The sequence below is a fragment of the Camelus bactrianus genome, chromosome 24 (genome assembly GCF_048773025.1).
Source record: "Camelus bactrianus isolate YW-2024 breed Bactrian camel chromosome 24, ASM4877302v1, whole genome shotgun sequence".
In the NCBI taxonomy this organism is placed as follows: Eukaryota; Metazoa; Chordata; class Mammalia; order Artiodactyla; family Camelidae; genus Camelus; species Camelus bactrianus.
This window is the reverse complement of record NC_133562.1, coordinates 2588902-2608675: the sequence shown is the minus strand read 5'-3', so window position 1 is coordinate 2608675 and position 19774 is coordinate 2588902. Positions and strand designations below refer to the sequence as shown.

Sequence of the window (19774 nt, the reverse complement as noted above, 5' to 3'; positions counted from 1 at the left end):
CAGCCTCTCGCCGCACCCACAGAGGCGCCTGTGTCTGTGGGGGTGCCCCCATCCCTGGTCGCCGCCGTCCAGCCCGGTCGCTGGCCTCCAACAGACACTCGTGCGCTTTGCCGTGATGGCCCGGCCCTGGACCGTCCTCACGTGCATCTGTGTCTGGGCTTCCTGTACGTACGCCCTTTTACTGGCCCAGGCGGGGCTCTCTGCTGTCTCTCCCTGCGGCCTCTGACTTTCCCTGCCACTGTCTCTGGGGTGCATGTAGGCGCTCACCTGCCTGAGTGCCGTGAGGCACTTAAGAGGGCAGGGCTGACGGGAGCAGTGGGCAGGTGCTTCACAGGCCCAGTCACACTCGTAGCCGCCCGGGCAGCGTACATCTGTAATTTCTTGGCAGCATAGTTGGACGCAATATGGGATGGTCTCAAAGCCGCCACAGCCCTCCTCCTGTGTTCTGCTCACGTGAGCACCTGGAAACTGAGCTCCCCCTCCTTGCACTGCAGGTCCATCCTCTCCTCGAATAACTTGTCGAAAACTGTAACTGGTGCCCTGCCTGGAATGTAGGATTATTTTTCCCTTCTCTGCTTTCCAGATCTGCCAAGTTCATCTCCTGAGGCCTTGCTCTGCCTTCCCCTGAAGGCGTGCGGTTTCGCACTAAGGAAGCAGGAGAGTAAATGCCGGGGGTGTCAGAGGAGAAGAGGGCCCAGGAGGCAGAACAACCCCGAGAGCCAGGCTGTGGTCTGTATACAGCTTCTTTCCCAATAACCAAGTGACAAGACGTCCGTTTCTCTACACTAGAGATTTAATTAAGGGATTTAACTAGAGGAGAATTTAATCCAGGGGGTAACAGACCACCAGAATTCACTGCCTCAGAACTTTTCTTCTGAAAATCTTTGCCATAGGTTTACAACCCGAGCAGGATAGCGGTTTAGGGTTTAAGCAGCTGTCCCGTTTCTCTGGGACCAGGTTTCCCGCAGTGAGAACATGGGACAGCTTTGGACTCTTCTCTGATGTAAAGCCCGACCGGAGACCCCCCTCCACACCTGACGAGAAGGTGCAAATTTCTTCCTTGTCCTGTAGACCTCAGGATCAGGGAACATGGATTTGGGTAAGGTTATCTGAAAACACGGAGGTGCTGCTGGAGGTCGGATGTGGGCTGGTCACACGGTGCGCGTGGGAAGCGGAGACGAGCCGCTGCCGGGCTCTCACCGCATTGCCTGCTGGGAAGTTAAAAGAGGCAGAGCCTGAGAGAAAGGCTGGAGGGGACCCGTGACACGGAGCGGAGAGCACGGCCCGCACAAGGGAGTAAATAGGAGAAGTGAGGGAGGAGACGGATATTTCAAATCCCGACATCAGGTTCACATCTTCTAGCTTCGGACTGGCTGCTCTGAGATAGAAACAGATCCCTTACCCCTTACAATTCTGGAAGACAGAGAAGTCTTTGCTCGAGAAAAGGATGGTACATTCATCAGCAGGGAAGAATCTCTCTTTTCTGACGTTGGGTAGAGAATCCAACATCGAGAGTGAACTTGTGGGAGTTTTAATCCACCACCTGGTTGAATCCCACACTCAGGACTATTTATGTGATGTTCAGGCCACTGTATCCTTCAGAGTCTGCTCTGCTGAGCTGTGCCTGTGGGATTTCGGGGAGAGGACCGTGGAGCAGGTGAAGACGCTCGGACCCCGGGGCGGCTGGTACCTTTTGTAAGTTTCTTTCTCGATCTGTAGCCCCAGAGCCATTCACCTCCCCCGAAAGATTAGGTGGGACAAGTGTGGGCCGCAGACTGCCTTAGAGGGGTTTAGCCCAGATGGGTGCTCCTGGAATTCAAGTTCATTGCCTTCCTGACAGACGCGGTCCTACGTCTGGTAGGGACCGTGAAATGTGAGCCGCCCGAAGCAGCACAGCGCCTGGCATTCTCTGCGGAGGGCGAGCCGCTCCTTAATAGCAGAGGTGCTGACGCGATGGTAAGACAGTGGCCGCTTGCAGTTAGTGGCGTCTCCTGTGCGGGCTGACGCCATGGGTCTTGAATTCATTGTCTGTGACGCAGGCATCGTTGTTTCCCAAATAATCCACTGAAGCTTTCAGGGGTTAAATAACTGGTCCCAGGCATGCAGCTGGCACGGGTGAGCCCGTGGCGGGAACTGCAGAACCCCCCTCCCGACCTCCTGCTGAGCTGCAGGGCTTCTAAAGGGGCTCGTTCTAGAGCCATGAAGTGGGATCATTTCACACTCAGACTTGGAATAATTTTAATAGCCACAAGGTCTGCTATCCTCTTTTTCTGCACATAAGGATACCAAGGAGGGTATGAAGGACAGACACACGCGCTGAAAGCATCACTCATCCGTGTCCCTGATCAGAGACGGCGCCCTTCCTGCAGATGCGCCCGCATGGCCGACTGCCGTTTGGCGGGCGGGGGCCTGAGGCAGAGCGCACAGGTCCGCTTCTGCGCTCTGACTGGGCCCAAGGACGCCTTCTGCTAAGAAACTCACGATTAAGGAGGATGAAGGAGCTGAACGTTAGCCCTTCAACTGGGGGCCCCGTAGCACCACCTAATTCACACAGCGTAAAGGGGTGGAAGGCAGGGAAAAGAAAACGGCACGGTACAAGTCTTGCTTCGTCAAGGGGTTTTCGGCAGACTCTTTGTTTTTCTAGAACGAGCCATCCGAAGAGAGAGTGACCACAGTTCCACCGATAGCCGTGCTGGGGGCCAGCAGAGCGCGGCTCTGATGGAGAGACCCGGTAGCAGGAGCGAAGCTGCTGCCGGGAAGCACAGTGACCATGAAGGGCCCCAGCCGAGAGCAGCTGCCAGCGAGGTTTCCAAGAGAACAGATCTGTGGCAGCCAAATGTGTTTTTTAAATAGAGCTCTCAGAGCAATGAAAACGTGCACTCTTTTAAATGTCCTGAAAATACGGTGGCTTTGATCCCAGGGTGATGAGGTGAGGTGGGTGCACGCCGGCCTTTCTCCTGGCTGGCCCGTGGCACTGCGGCCTGAGACTGTGCCCGCTGGGCCTCAGTGTTCTCATACGTAAAGTGGGATCACAGCACTGATTTTTTTTTTTTTTTTCCAGGGAGGTTGTGAAGATGAAGTCAGACAATCTGTATAAAGCTTTGCATAAGTGCCTGGCTCCACCCTTCCAAACCCACCTCCTTTGGCCCTGGGCCTCCTTCGGGCCACATCCTTGAAGCCTGTTTCAAAACCCACACTAAATCAGGAACTTCCAGAGGTCCGGAGAGTGTGAATTTGGGACAGTCACTTCACACATGAACAAACCCCTCTTCCCCACCCTCAGGCTCCTGCCCAAAGTCCCCCTCACAAGGCTCCAGGTTTTCCACCTGGTCTTCCGACAGCATCTGCTAGTCAGTGGGCACACGATACTTACCGTCCGCACAGGGTCACCTCTGTGTTTTCATCAGCTGTAAAGAAACACGTGGCCTGAGCGCCATCGTGCAGCCCACCCGAGAAGAGTCTTGTTGCTTGTTCTCTCTCTGACCTCATGAGGATGGCAAGGGTCGCACCCAGCTAGGTCACAGCACCAGCACTTCGGAGACACACGGGCACCCGGGCTGCTCGCCCCACCCAACTCAGCAGATCGGCCCACACTTTCAGCCAGTCCCTAAATTTAAAGTCCTCCTGCCAGTGGAGGGAGGTTTGCCACCACCGTTGAGGACAATAAAAAGTGTGTGCCATGTACTCTGGGGATTCTTCTGAAGGAAGATTTTCAGAACTCTCCTGAGCAATGGCAGCATTACTAGCATCTGTGTATATCCATATCTGTGTATAGCTATCGACTGATCGATCTAATCTGTCTGTCTGTCTGTCTATCCAGTTTACCTATCTGTCTGTCTCCTGGGGTACATTGAGGGGATCTCTCTCTATCTCTCTCTCTCTCTCTCTCTCTCTCTGTCTCTCTATCCATCAATCTGGCTACCTGTCTGGCTATCTGGCTATCTAATCTACCAATCCGTCTATCTCCAGAGGCACAGCAGGGGGACGTTTCTTAGAGTGCTGTCTGTCTCATCTTGGAGAAGAAGGACCCACGTTTTCTCCCACGGGCAGTCTCCCACGCAGCAGGGTAGCCAGTTAGCTCGGCAGCACTTTTGAGTTTATAAGGGTTTACATCTACTGTCTTTCCGTGAGTCACACAACCGTTCAGGCCAGACCATACGGAGGCCACAGTCACTCCAATCCCAGAATGATCTGATCGTGTGCTACCTCCCACTAATTTTGTGGGGGACACAGAACCCCCGTTTTTAAAATCCATCATCTGAAGCTGGCAAGGCTGAGGCAGACGGGGAGACTTCAGGGCTCCCCATCACGGCTGCGGCCTCTGGGCTCAGGACGGCGGTGTCCAGGGTGCCCTGCCGTCACTCGGACGGCCCTGAACGCTGTGATGAGCAGAACCCACTCCCAGCATGGCCGGGGTACCAAGAGCAATGAGGAATGAGCTAAGAGTCTAACGCCAGGAGGAGGCGGATGTGTGAATAACCCCCCTGACTCGGTGTGGGGTGAGAGGCAGGCTGAGCCATGTGCTCTCTCCCTGGAGCCACACTGTCTGGGTTCAAAGCTTGGCCCCATTCATCTGCTGTGTGACCTCAGGCACCTTACTGAACCTCTTGGTGGCTCCATTTTTCAGTTGTAAATGGGAATAATAATAACGTTTTTAGAAGGATTAACTGAATTCTCGTTTGTCAAGCTCTTAGAACATGCTTGGCACCAGGAAATGAACAAAATGAAAACTGCCGCTGGAAGTCAGAAGGAAGAAGTTCAGTTCTAAAGGAAGAAAGTCAGAGCTTCACCAAGGGACTACGTCACAGATGAGACCAGCAAGAACAAGTGCACCTTCCGTGGGTGGATGGACGGGGAGGGCACTCCGGACGGAAGAGGTTAGCGGAGGGCAGCTCTGGAAGCCTGAGTGGCCCCAAGTCCCTGTCCAGCGGGTGGGGAGGGGCTGGAGGATGGGGTTCTCCCAACAGCAAAGAAACAGTCCCTGTTTCAGGATCTCCAGCTGCTTCTGTCACTGTCCTGGTTGAACTTCCTTGGTGCTATGTTTTAAAAGAAGAGGAATAGTCCTTTGGTGGGAAGTGTGCGCTGGAGAAGACAGGAGAAGGCGGGAAATGGATTTCTGCAGGACCTGCATCTTTAAAGGGCACAGTTCCTTTGTCTGAGTCGATAGAACCACAGGAACCACCTGGGGCTCTCTGCCGCTGAGCCAGCTGCCTGCCCGCGGGGTGCTCCGGGCGGAGTACACACTGGATGCTGGGATGCGCATGTGTGCACGCAAGCGGGGCACCGGGAGCTGGGATCACCAGCTGATCACCCGCTACGACCATCAGGCACCTCTACCACCAGCTGTTGAGGAGCAGTGGCCGGCTGCCCTCAGAAGCAAGGTGGGGTGATCACTGTCATGGATAGCCCTGTGGCTTCTTAGAGCGGGTGAGCTCAGGGGCCAGGCCTTCTGCATCTCCCACGTTGCCAGCATGTGACCTCTCTGGCCTAATCACAGACCTGGAGAAGTTCTTGAAAACACTGCACGTGCAGGCGTGCGCGCACATGCGCACGCACACACACACACTTTCTTCTAGGCAGAGGGGTAGCGTTTTATTTTTAAGGACCACTGATGAAGGTTTTTGAACCTCTCTGAAAAACTCACATTTAATAACACAGCCCAATGGCATTAATGGGCAGGGGACTGGCTGGCACTCAGGAGGGCCTGGGGCTGAGTCTGATTCTTGCTGTCTGACCTTGTGCAAGTCACAGACCCGTTCTGGCCCTCGGTATCCTTATGTGCAGAAAAAGAGGACAGCAGACCTTGTGGCTATTAAAATTATTCCAAGTCTGAGTGTGAAATGATCCCACTTCTTGACTCTAGAATGAGCCCCTTTAGAAGCCCTGCAGCTCAGCAGGAGGTCAGGAGGGGGGTTCTGCAGTTCCCGCCACGGGCTCACCCGTGCCAGCTGCATGCCTGGGGCCAGCCCTCACACCCTCACTCCTCCAGCATAGCTAAAGTCATCTCAAGGCTTTGGTATGTGTTCCCAAAATCAGACCCGCGAGACTAAAGGAAGTGTAATTCGCTTTGAGTTCCCTCCTCCAAAGAGCCCTGCGCTGGGGGCCAGTCCACAGCCTCTCCCTCGCCGCCACCTCACTCATCCCCTGGAGCGACTCCCTCTCGGTCCCTGGGTCTGCCTTTCGGTTCTTCCTCTCAGGACACAAGACGTGGGGGGATGAAGGAGAGGGAGGCCAGCCTGGCCCCTGCAGGCTCGCCCCTCAGGCCGCTCACTGGGGAGGCCACGCTTGTGAGAACCCCGTGATTCCAGGCAGCAGAATCCAAGTACACAAGGCTTACATCTGGCCGTTATGATGATCTTGAAAAGGAGCGTTTGGAAGCTGTCTCTGCGGCTCCTCACAGCTCTGTGGGATATGAATCTCCTCCCCAGAAGGCATGGCACTCACTTCTGTTGGGAGTTACCCAAACCTGCCTAGTGGGAGAGTGGACCTGCCGGCCGCTCTCCAGGCTCCTTAGTGCCTGGGACAGGTGGGCAGGACAGAGGGGCTGTGAAAGCACGGGAGTTCCCCTTTGTCTCAGCCTGCATTTCCCCAGCAGAGAGCTCGCAGGGTCCTCCGGGCTCCTCTGCGCTCTCTTCCTTCTCCTGAAACCCAGCTCACCTCTCCAGGCCTCTCCAGGACCTCTGACCCCTGTGGTCACCTCCAGTCCAGCTCACAAAACTGTCATCGTAATTAAAGTAAGAATTTCCACTTGGGGGCACTCACGACGAACCAGCCCCAGGGCAGATGTTTCCACCGTGTCGTATCAATCAGCCCAGTGCCTCCCAAACTCAGCTGCACTTTGGGGTTGAGTTGCCTGGGAACTGCGAGAAATACACGCCTCTGTCTCACCCAGAAATGATGGTTTAATTGGCCTGGCATGTGACCTGGGCTTTGGAAATTAATGCCCTCCCCCCACAAATGATTCTAATGTGCAAACTTGCAAACCTCTGACTTACTCTGAAAACCTTCTGATCTGAGGTAGAACAAAAACCACCCCCTCCACGGATGAAGAACCTGAGCTCTAGCAAACCGAGTGCCTTACCCAAGCTCACTGCATCCTAAAGGAGAGAGGCAGCCTCTGCAGTCAGGCTGTTGTCAGAATCCTTGCTTCCCGAAGTGTGGTCCACAGCCCAGCAGCATCACATGGGAGCTTGTCTGATATGCAACTTCTGGGACGTTCAGAGCTACTGAGTCAGAAACCTGGGAATGGGGCCAGGGCCTCCTGATGCCGGCTGAAGTTTGAGAACCACTGCTCTAGAGACGCCAGGAGGCCCCGAAGGCCACAGTAGCTGCAGCCAACCTGGGAGCCTGCGCCCCCGGGGGCCTCTGACTGTTGTGTGTCACGTCGTCTGGGCTGCTGTCTGAAAGTGACCCACCTGAAGAGTTTTTTTCAGGCTGTTAGAAATCCGGGAGTTGTTCCGCTTTCTGTACGGTTTCATGTTTGTGAATTTCAAAGCCAGCGAGGATGGCCCACTGGTGGCAGAGACCGATGGCGCACCCCTGCCGCCCTGCATGGGGACGGGCAGGCAGCAGCCTCAGCCGCGGGGTGCCCGATTGATGGCCCGATAGAACCGCGGAGACACCTGGTAATTAGACGAACCTGATGTGGGCTGAGGGCTACTGCCTTCCGTGAGGAGGTTGTGCGAGGACCTGTGCGTAGCACCGGGATGGAGGAGGTGGCCAAGCCTGGCACACGGTCAGAGGCAGGGAGCGTCTGGTCTGTGGTTCCTGGCAGGCCTGGGAAGGTGCGTCCAGAAAGAAGCCTATCTTCCTCTGGCTTCTTTTTTTGAAAAGCAAAATAATAATTTGACACAAGTCCAAGCAGTTAAAAAGATGCTAAAAGGAGTCCAATGTTGAAAGGCTTTTAGTAGACTGAAAACAGATGTGACAGGCCATTTCGGGATATTCTGGGAGATGAGGTGGGAGGGCAGGATGTGAAGCGGCTCATCTGCCTCTTCTGGGCCCGCCCAGCCAGGTGCCTCTGCTCGGAGAAGTCTGCCCATAAACACGCTCTGGCAGGAGGCTTCCTTTCTAATGACTGCTCCGCCGGAGCCCGGGGTGGCAGTTTGGGGCAGGCCATGCTTCTCTACCTGGTTTCGCTCATGGGGCTTAGAGCGTGGCTGGCCCTGAGTGACTCCCGGTCCCCGTGGCCGCTTCCTGCTTCTGACGCCAGGGGGCGTCTGGCTCCATCCAGCTTTCGAGGGGAGGGGGTACCCCTCTGGGTCTGGATTCCTAGGGAACCCAGGTCGCCCAAGGGACTTGGAAGAACAGTCCCCAGGAGAAGCTCTAAGCATTTGGTACATTGCAGAGGCTTTTTCCCTGGCCCCAAGGCTTTGAAGCCCCCTCACCCATAATTACTGAAAATTCAGAGAGTAGAGGGGCAGGTAAAGACGCTAAAACAGAAGCACAGGTGACCAAACAGTGTGTCCCACAACAACCGTATTTTATTAGACTGGATATACCTAATTGACATAGGTTGCAGGTGTGTGCTTTGTTCTTTGTAATTTTCAGAGAAATACGTGGATTTTTGAATTATGTATTGATTCCATGGAGAATTGTTTAATTTTAAAAGTTCACATGTTACTCTGTGGTTTTGTATCTCTCCACTACCGTCTGCACGCATGGGTGAAGTCACAAGAGGATAGGAGCAAGTCCCCCCAGAGAGAGGAGACTTGGGTGTGGGCCGCAGAAGTGTCATGGTTAATTGCCACTGTGACAGTAATTAGACGTTCTGTGAGTGAAACCAGGGTTGCTGTCAAGTTAGACGTCACAGACGTGCATGATCTGCTCAGACTCACCCTCCATCCAGGAACAGAACTGGGGAGATGATAGGTCTCTCTTATTCTGGACTATTTCAGATATGGCACAGGTATCCATGATGTATATCTTTAAAATATTGTGGATAAGTCATAGTACATGTAAGTATTTTTACTGTAAAAAGTCACGGATAATTTTCCCACGAGGGGAAAAAAAAAGGTTCCCAGAGGAGACTAAATATGTAATGAGGGCGGGACCGTCTCCCGCTCGCAACGTGCCCGGCTCTCACCTTGCCGAGTAAAGGTGGCAAGGCCCGTCTAGGAGCGCGTGGACTGGCTGCCAGAGAGCCTCATAAGGAGGCGCTGGGGTGCTGCTCCGGCACATTAGTGGGCCAAGGTATTTGGCGTTCCGGAAACAGTCGCCTCCGTCCACATTTCCTTTTGTAGATTTTCCCGGCAGGGGTTGTCCTTCCTGTGCTGATCCTGTGATCGTCCTTGGGAAATTCAGTTCTGCATGTACCTGTTGCATACTTACCATGTATGGTACACGCGCCGGATTTACTGGGTTTGCAGAAATAAGCAATGCAAAACCCTTGGCGTCTGCCAGGCAGTGAGCAGGCGTCACGCAGTGTGAAGAGGGTATCACACGTGCAGGACGGGCTCACCTCATCAGAACATCAGGAGAGAGCTCACACCATGGAGGAAAGACTTAGAAGGGGCGTGGCCTTTGAGGTGTTCTTGGAAGAGTGGATAAAATGTTCAGCTAGGGAGGTGGAGTGGACGGAGAACTTTCTGAACAGAAGGAATGGCATGAGGAGGAGTCTGGATGAGGAGGTCTGCTTTGGGGATCGGCAGACTCCTCATCTTTGAACTTAAACTATATGTGGACAGAAAGGAGCAGAGTGAAAAGGGTGAAAATGCTCGTTGTGGCCAAATAGAAAACAGATCTTCGTGTGCCAGGCCAAATCTGATTTCTATTAATTTCACAGGCGGTAGTTGGAAATAGAAGTTTATTGAACAGAACAAGAAAATGCCATTGGGGTGACACTTTGGAAGGGTTTTGGTGATGCTGCTGTGTATAAAACTTGCATGCAGGAAGTTACCAGAACCTGAGCTAAGACGGTGACAGAGGAGACGAAGAGTTGGGAAATGTATTTGAGAGGTATTTCCAGAGCTTCTCAGACTGGCCGTCGGTTGGGTTTTGGAGAAGGAATCCCCAGGTTTTGTGCTGGGGTGCCCAAGGACATCTTAGTGTCGTTGACATAGGGAGTCAGAAAGCCAGCCGTTGATGTGGGACAGAGAATTCTGGTTTAGACGAAATGCTTGTGAGGTGCCCCAGAAAGAAATCAGAAACCGAATTCAGCACTGGGAGAAACAGGACCAGAGGTCCAGAAGTTCACCCTTGGGGAAGCGGCGGCGGGAGGGCCTGTAGCACCAGGAGCCCGGGTCAGATCCGCAGACCCGGCCTCCTGCCCCCCTCACCCAAGGCTGCTGCTGTCTGGGAGAGCTGGGGGCAGAAGACCCATTCCCCGGGAGGGCCAAGTCTGACAGTTCCTCCACCTGCCAAATCCCTGGATTGAAGGCTTCAGGAATAGGGAGAGACTGGGTTCCTATCTCAGCAAGGTTTGTTGAATGTTGAATATTGAACTTACTAAGATTAAAATGAAGCTGTAACACCAACTTGGGAAAAACACACAGCTACTTCCTTCTTCAGAAGAAAAAAACGTCTCTCGTCTTTGCTGTTGGCTCTGATGTCCTGCTCTGTTGTACTCAAATGTGTTCACTCGATTTCTGAAACTAGGAGGAATTTGAAATTCCAAGGAGCTAAGATATAGCAAGCTACCTCTTACAGTTTATTTTTCCAGGCCATTCCTGAGTGGGAACAGACAGGAAATGAATCGTTACTTAACAGAGATGTTTGCGGTATAAATACAATTTGTTAACTTTAGACCATTTTCCTCGGTTTCACTCCTGCCATACCTCAAATTTTGTTTTCTTCTGAAGAGAGAAAAAAGCACAAGTGATCTGGAAAAATAAACCTTGCTTTTGAGTGTTCCGCTTAACTTCTGTTTTTGTGTACAAATTGTATCCTATAAATTATACTGTGACCCATCATTTGGAGAACTTAAAAAAAAAAACGAAAAGCCTAACCCCTCATTTCCTTTGCGTTTTTCTAAAGGTCAAATGCTGCAAATACTGGCCAGATGACACAGAGATATATAAAGACATTAAAGTTACGCTCATAGAAACAGAGCTACTGGCAGAATACGTGATAAGAACGTTTGCTGTTGAAAAGGTACGTTTTCACGCTCCTTTGAAAAGCTATGGTCAGCCGTGAGTGCTGGCAGCCTCATTAACTTACCTGGGATCATTCATACGTGGTCACACCTGAAGGCAGGTGGGCTCTTTCCAGTCATTTCTCAAGATTGCATCTCGCCCTCTGATTCTGTAGCAGCTCAGATCCATCTTTGAAACAAATCATGCCCATTTCACAAAACTCTGTGTTGCAACAGACCCGAAAGATACCACCTCTCTGTCTACTGCCTCTTCCTTTTTAAGCTGGTAGATGCTGTCCTGCCCATCGCTCTGTCTGGTTCACAGACAGTTTGATATGTGCCCTTTGTGCCATATGTCCACGTGGGTTTCCTGGTCGTGAGTTAGCATCACAGGCCTTAACTCCTCCTGGAACCCCCCTACTTTCTAGGGGCTTTTCCAGCCTGTGGTTTCATAGGACAAATGGGTTTTCCAGGTGGAAGCTTCCACCTGGAAACACAAGTAGACGCGGGACACCCTTGCAGGACCAGCGCCTCCGTGCTTCCTCGCCGCCATGCTGGTCCCAGCCCTCCGTGCCCACTGGCCCTGGGTGGGGGTCGCTGTGGCTCTCTGCCTCGTCCCATGTGCGTGGGCGGGGCCTCCTCGCCGGGAAGCGCTGGAGGGCGTAACAGGGAATCTCCCTGCTCCCCCGCTTTCTGCTGACATAGGGAGGGGCCGGAAGTGACGCACACTGCAGTCCGTCCAGAGAAGCGTCACAGGTAGGCTGCGGGGGAATGGAGGTGACGGGGCCGAGAAACCTGCTGCCCTGCGGTCCTCGTCTTGCCTTCACAGGAGGGGACACACGCTTTTGTCTGGGAGGTCCACAGACTTTTCTGTCCAGACCTGATTCTCCGTGACGGAGCCCTGCACTGGATGTGGTGATGCGTCACGGACTTACCAGTGGCGGGTCCCCTGGGAGGACCCGGGCTGAGGTGGACTGCTGGGCACTTGGCTCCCGGCCCTCCTCTCTCATTCTCATGACATCAAAGTGCACTTTCCAGATGAACAAGGCCAGTTTTAGGAAGTGAGGAAACCGCAGCATTGGCTTGTTGGCTAATTTACCCTGCTGTTTGGAACCACCTCTCCTGGTTTTCAAATCCGTATTTGTCATAGAATCACAAGGCTGAAAAGACTTCCGCTTATTTTAACCTGTTTCTCAGACTATTTAGCATTTTCCCCCCTCAGCCTGTCTTTTTTAACAAGCAGGCAGGAGGCTTGGAGACTTCAAAGAATGTGAAGTTCTGGTTGACTCAGTTCTTCGAGTTCTGAACCTCACACTTTGATGTCAGTTTTTTTCCTTCTTAGGCAGGATTGAGGGGAAAATATGGGGGATTTTTCTGTGGCTCTTGGCAAGAGCACTCATGAATAACTGCATTAAAACAGCGATAAAAGACCCTGAATATTGTTTTCTCTAAAAAAAAAAATCCAAAAGCCATCACTTAAACATGCAGTCCTTTGAACAATAGTCAGCTCTCTAATAAGCTGAAGTGCATCTCTGTTGCTAAAGGAAGGGTTTGTTTGTTTCTTTGCTCTTTTTTAACCTCTTACTGTCCCCTCCCACATCCCCAGCTACACAGAAATGGTTCTGAAATGCCCAGTTATTTTAGTCACCAGACAACCAGCCAAGAGGTGGTGGAAGGAAGGCAGGACAAGGAGCTTGTTCAGGCATTTGGGGAAATTAAAATGACGTGTTAGTGATTTTCTAACCGGGCAGCTGGAATCTCTAAGGAAAATAAATCATTAGTACTTCTGTGGAACGCTGCTTGTAGGTTTTCAACTTTCTCATTAGAAAGGAAATTAAAAACAACAACAGCCGAGCGTGGACCTTGACAGTCCTGCAGTTCTGATTCTATTTTGAGAGTATTTGCATCCAGGGCCCTAAAGGCGATAAGTGGGTCTGGGTTCCATTTCCGCAAAGCGAGCAGGTGGGTTGCACTTTGATCAATTCCTGTTTGACCTGGGATTGTCTTTCCTTTCCTGGGGGAGCTGATGACTCAAAGCTACACAGATTTTAGATTACAAAGTGCCGGTTCTGTCAGGAGGAGGACGGCTGAAAAGTCTCTGTGGATCTGGGCAATCTGGTGACTCTGTCCCCACCTCTCTGGGCAGGAAGGAAGCCAGCAGTGGACACTGAATCCACTCTGCCGGGAACTCAGGCAGGAACTGGCCCTGCTCCTCTGTGAGACAGGACGTGCACCTAGTGATTCATTTTTGCCCCGTCTTTATCAGGCGCCCACTCTGGGTGGGCACTGCTGTTTGTCTCGGGTTCTGCCGTCCCATTATACCACAGCGAAAATGAGTGGATGCCACTTTTTCTTATAGCAATAATACTAAGTATTATATTTATATTGTATATAATGTAATTCTCATATTATTTCTATAACATTAATTCTTACTAATGAAAAATAAACAAAAATACACTTGATAGCAAGTTGGGAGGTCCTGGGGCTGTGAGCACTGGTCCCACCTGCGATTTTCCCCCACGTAGGTTACAGAACAGCGGGAAGCAAAGCTGCCATGTCCGTGAGCAAGCGTGAGAGGCGGCTCGGGCAGTTTCCCTGCTAATCTTGTCAGTGGTGAATGTATCTGAGGGTGGAGGTCCACCTGGGGAGAAGGTTCCCTACACCCCAGACACTGACATCGACTTCGCTGAGAAAGTGAGCCTTAGATCAGCTGGGGGCCCGCCTCACGACAGATGGAGTTTGGGGTCTGGGGATGCTGGGTCTGAAATCTAGCACAGCTAGAAAGGGAAGTGCCCAAAAATTAAAAATAAAAATCACAGCATATACTGCTGGTGGGAATGTAGTTTGCTGCAGCCATTATAGAAGAAAGTTTGGAGATTCCTTTAAAAACTGAAAAGAGACTTACCATATCATCCAGCAATCCCACTCCTGGGCATATATCCAGAGGGAACTCTAATTCAAAAAGATACATGCACCCCAGTGTTCACAGCAGCACTGTTTACAATAGCCAAGACATGGAGGCAACCTAAATGTCCATTGACAGACAACTGGATAAAGAAGTTGAGTGTGCGTGTGTGTGTGTGTGTGTGTATATATATATATATACACACCACAACAATTATACACACACACACACACACAATGGAATACTACTCAGCCATAAAAAGAATGAAATAATGCCATTTGCAGGAACATGGATGGACCTGAAGATTGTCATACTAAGTGAAATAAGCCAGACAAAGACAAATATCATATATCACTTATATGTAGAATCCAAAAAAATGACACAAGTGAACTTATTTACAAAACAGAAACAGACTCACAGACATAGAAAATAAAACTTTGGTTACCAGTGGGGGAAAGGGAGGGGGTGGAGGGATAAACTGGGAGTTCAGGATTTGCAGATACTAACTACTGTATATAAAATAAGTCAACAGCAAGGTCCCACTGTACGACACAGGGAACTCTATTCAATACCTTGTAATGGCCTAGAGCAAAAAAGCAGGTGGAAGGGAATATGTGTGTACAAGTGAATCACTATGCTGCACACTAGAAATTAGCATGACATTGTAAACCGACTAGACTTCAATTTAAAAAAAGATCACAGTGTATAGGAGAAATAAATGCCCTTTGTTTGTCTCTGGAATAAATACGTATTTATTAAAGGCTTTCCCACTCCATGGGACCACCGCTGCCCCATCACCATAGGAGACCCAGGGGAGCTCAAGGGGTTTAGAGGGCAGCTCAGGCCCGGCCATTGTCTTCTGCTGGAGGCTTTGGCCAAATGTTGCCGTGGTTTTAGTGTTGGAAATATGGGCGCCTCACTACCTGGTAATCTCACTGTGGGGTCACAGAGCATATTTAGCAGATGACAGGGTTGACTTTCCTTTGTGAATCCCTGATGGCTTAATTCGTTAATGCTTAAACTCCACTTAAAAATAAAGTGATTTTCAAAGAGAAATAAAACCTCAGCACTTGCGGGCTATTAAGCCAAGACCAACGAACATGCTGATGGCAAACAAGTCTTATCTTAAAACCTATCATTGTTTGCCTCTTCTGGTCTTTCAAAGTGCATAAAAATCCTGAATTTCTCCCTGGCTAAGTATGTGTGAACAGTGGCTGAGGGAGGGCTGTGACAAGGTTACTGGGAATTTAATGTTAAGATAATAAAATCAAACCCAGGGCCTGATGCAGAGATGGTGTTCAGGAAACAGTGATGGAGTGAGAGAAGGGAGAAAGTCCAGTTTGTGCTCGGATTCCCTCCAGAATTCTGAGAGTAACTGTTGTCTTCAAAATAAACTTTTGTTTTAAAACACAGTCTTCATACACAGGCTCCTAATTTAAAAAAAAAGAAAAAAAGAAAAAGAAAGCAACTTAATTATTCTCAAAACAAGAATACGTTTTTTCCAAAACAACCCTCTGCCTTCCCTCTTCGGTTTACTGCGGACCCCACCCCCAAACATCACCTCCCCTTCACGCCACGAACGTCTTCCTCCCTGTTACACCTTCTTCCCAGCAGTTCAGTTTCCCAGCCCTGGGCTTACTCGCTGCTTCGGGGTACGTGGCCCCCTCCTGGCTTCTCATCGTGTATTTTCCTTTGTTCTCTCCCCCGGGCTGTGCCGATGGACGGCAGCGAGGTGTTCACGAAATCCGCGAGATCAGACAGTTTCACTTCACCGGCTGGCCGGACCACGGCGTCCCCTACCACGCCACGGGGCTGCTGGGCTTCGTCCGGCAGGTCAAATCCAAGAGTCCGCCCAGCGCAGGCCCGCTGGTGGTGCACTGCAGGTGAGCGGAGGCCAGAGGCCCTGGAAGGAAGCACGCGCGCGGTGGGTACGGGTCTCCTTGCACGCTGAAAGCGCGTGCAAGCTCGTTAGCGGTGATGATTGCACCACGTCGGGAAGGCGCCGGGTGCCGCCGCATCGTGCACTTCGCGGGGGTTCATTTCACGTTGCGTGAATGTCACCGTAATGGAAATACAGAGGGAAGCGGCAGCGCCGGGGCCCTTTCCCCTCTGCTGACGGAGCCTCTCTCCCAAAGTGCTGGCGCCGGGAGGACCGGCTGTTTCATCGTCATCGACATCATGCTGGACATGGCGGAAAGGGAAGGCGTGGTGGACATCTACAACTGCGTCCGCGAGCTGCGGTCTCGGAGGGTGAACATGGTGCAGACCGAGGTACCGCCGCTCCCCTCCGCCCTCGGCGCCGCCCGCAGCACCTGCCCTGCGCCCCGCCTCCCGGGCCGAGGGGAAAGCAGGCCAGCAGTCCTGTCTCCAAAACTCCCCGGAAGAAAAGCCATCTTCCTGGCTATCCTCTTCCCCTCCCTCCCTCTTTCCATCCACCCTTCCTTCTCTCTATCTTTCATAAACGCGCAGAAAAGGCCAGGAGTCTCCCAGGTCTCCAGCTCTGCTCCGTGAGCCCGACTCTGCCCTTGCTTCCGTGTCCAGGGTCCAGCGAGGCTCTCCATGAAGCACTCGGATTCAGTGCCGTTTCTTTTTATTGTGTCTTTGAAACTAGCTGGTAACCAGAGCGAGACCACTCCCGAGAACAGCCAGGCATTTGGCAAGTGGCTGAAGGGTGGTCTCTGTGTGTTTTGTTCTCCCCCTCCTGTCCCTAGAAAGAAAGTCAGCCCCGTGGCCCGGCATCGTGGGAATTCACCCATTTTCTGGAAGTTCTCCTCTATAATTTATATATAAATTAGAATTGAAGGTGTATCAGGAATTTAAGTTTTTGAGAAAAAGCATTCCATCCTACTTCCAGGAAATTCATGCATTTACTAATATTTGATCACTTTAAGTAGGCATGGCACTCACCACCTGGAAAATGAATCATGATGTAGAATGAACAAGAATCCTTTACATTCAGATTTTGTATTCAAGTTAACCAGAGCCAGTGGGAAACCTAGTTTCATTTTCTAACTAATGAAGAGAAAGAGCAGAAACTGTAAATGCTACTTTCATGGCCTTTTTTTTAGAGGAGGGATTCTTTGTTTTAAAGATGAAAATGATCACGGTGTATTTTTTAATGTGCTTGACAGTTGACCAGACATTGTCACGTCCACTGTCTCACTCGATCCATTTCTGGGGTGTGGTTTAATAGGGCGGGCTGTTTTTGAGAACTAAGTGTGCTACTTATTTATAGAAACCAAGGTAAAAAGTAATGGGACTCGTCTGCTTTCACATAATTAGAGCTCAATAGTAAATAGGGTAGAACTTTACTAATTAACTGTAGGGAAAATCAGTGCCGGTTCAGAATTATTAGAGGGTGATTTTTAAACTGTAGATTTGTATGTACAAACAGGAGCTCTTCCCTGGTCACGTAAAGACTTTTGTCATCATCGCATTAATTCGTGTTTCAAAATAAGTATCTCTGAGTGCTCGGAACTGTTTATTTTCATAGTGATGTCGCGTTTCCCTGGACCTTCTCTGCACTATCGATTTGGTTAGCAAAGTCCTCTTTTCATTATGTATGGATAAGATTCCGCTTACTTCTTCCTCTGCAATGCTGAGTTCCAGACTCATGGGATCAGAATTACAGAGTGTGTAGCCACGGTTACTTTCACATTCCAGTGTTTGTGCTGGTATTTATCAGTGTCTGAGTGGTTTTAATCGATCCATTTAACGCTTCTGCATTGAGCCCCCGTTTATCTCTTCCTCCTGTTACACCCCACACATGCCCAGTCACTAACATGCCAGCCATCCCGTGTGGAGAACAGGCTTACTGGCCCTGGAGTACCCGCCTCCTAGCAGCCAGGTGGGAAGTCATGGTCTGTGATGGGTGGACCATCGTCTTGACCACATAGGGCTGCCCTCCATCCTTCCCTAGTTCCTACGGGGCCCCTTGGTTTCTCTCCCCCTAACTGCCCCCACCCCGTGTCACCAGGAGCAGTATGTGTTTATCCACGATGCCATCCTGGAGGCCTGTCTTTGTGGAGACACCTCGGTACCTGCTTCCCAAGTGAGGTCTCTGTATTATGACATGAACAAGCTGGATCCGCAGACAAACTCGAGCCAGATCAAAGAGGAGTTCCGGGTAAGTCGTGCGCAAGGGAGAGGCGACTGGCTGGGACCTTGCTCCCGAAGAAGCGTCTCAGAGTCAGCCCCCGACCCCATAAGCCAACCAGGGCTTCTCAGCCTCGGCACCGGTGTCCCCGGCCCGTCCTGTGGGGTGTTTGGCAGCATCCTGGCCTTTACCCACTGGGTGCCAGGAGACCTTCACCGCACTGGTTCCAACAACGAAAACGTGTGCAGACATTTGCAGTGCTCCAGGTTACCTGGCTGGGAAGCACTGGGTTGGCAGAGCCAGGCCCCCATAGCAAGTGGACATCGGACAGTCCCACAGCGAGTGTAACACGGTGCAGCGAAACCAAGCAGGGTGCCTTCAGGGAACTTGCGGCCAGGAGATCGTGCCGTTTCTCACACTCACGTTCGTCTAAATGTCCTCGGCTCTGGACCAAACTCTACCAGCCTCTTACTCCCACGCGCCCAGATGTCCAGCCCTAGTTAGAGTGGAGGGCGTGTAATCTTGCACACCCACTGCAGCCCTCAGGCCTGATGGGCGCTGTCCAGGGACAAAATCCGAGAGAACAGAGAAATCAAAACCTAACTGTGTCGGTGGGGGAGGGGCCACCTACTGCAGGAACTGGGGACCTTCTGGGGTCTGAACAGGAGTCTGGGTTCTCTCCCCAAGTGCGTGTCCTCCGTCCGCAGACCCTGAACATGGTGACACCGACCCTGCGCGTGGAAGACTGCAGCATCGCGCTGCTGCCCCGGAACCATGAGAAGAACCGCTGCATGGACGTCCTGCCCCCTGACCGCTGCCTGCCCTTCCTCATCACCATCGACGGCGAGAGCAGCAACTACATCAACGCCGCCCTCATGGACGTGAGTGCCCCCCCAGCCCCCCGCCGCGGGGAACCGGGCATCTCTCCAGGGGCAGCCCGCGACGCCCTTGGGGTTTGGTGTTTTAAGACATAAACTACTGTCAGAGTGCATTTCAGATCCTGTATCTGTTTTTGTGCCGGGGCCGACATTCTGGGTCTCCCGGAGACCCCGGTCCAGGAGGATGGATAAATGAAGCGTGTCCCAGCTGCTACTCTCTGAGCACTTAAATTTTTAACCTGCTGGCTGGAGAGCAGGAGACAGCTGTTAGTAACGAAGGCAGTAAAGTGGGATAACGTGGTTTGCAGCGTTGTGTTAGTTCTCAGGCCTCGTCATCTAGGCGGTAATTAACAAGGGGGGAGCGGATTGCCTGTCGGCACAGATAGGACACAACTGATCACTGCCTGTCAGTCCGTTTACTTCTAACTGAATGAACATTTCTATTCAATTGATGGAGAAAGTGAATGGGTATTTTCCGTGCTAATAGGGAAATTTTCATTCTGTTGCTGCGGTATCAGTAAAAAGGCATCTCAGCTTGTCTGAAGCTCTGCAGAGCTGTAAAAAGCACGCGTGTTTTTATGGCAGGAGTAAGTAACACCGTCACACACAGAAGTGACAAGCACGTGGATTTCAGGGAAACAGAACTATTTTAATCATGCATATTTTTTAAGTAAAGTTAAACTTTCCCCATTAAATAAAATGGTTATGTATAGAACCAATATTGCCTTCCTGCCAGAAATACCAAAAAAAAAAAAAAAATGAGATACTAAGTTCTCTTGGTCTCAAAGTGAGGATATTTTATGGTTATTCTTCTGCAAATGAGT

At 51.3% G+C, this 19774-nt stretch overlaps 1 protein-coding gene across 2 annotated transcripts in view; it reads left to right on the top strand.

Moving 5' to 3' along the window:
* PTPRM (protein tyrosine phosphatase receptor type M) overlaps positions 1–19774 on the top strand; it is a 605027-nt gene that overhangs the window by 565626 nt on the left and 19627 nt on the right. For both annotated transcript variants that reach the window (XM_074352449.1, XM_074352450.1), the window contains 5 exons: positions 10975–11091; positions 15705–15859; positions 16112–16247; positions 17953–18102; positions 18780–18953. In XM_074352449.1, the coding sequence (XP_074208550.1) occupies positions 10975–11091; positions 15705–15859; positions 16112–16247; positions 17953–18102; positions 18780–18953 (732 nt within the window). The remainder of the gene's footprint in view (positions 1–10974; positions 11092–15704; positions 15860–16111; positions 16248–17952; positions 18103–18779; positions 18954–19774) is intronic.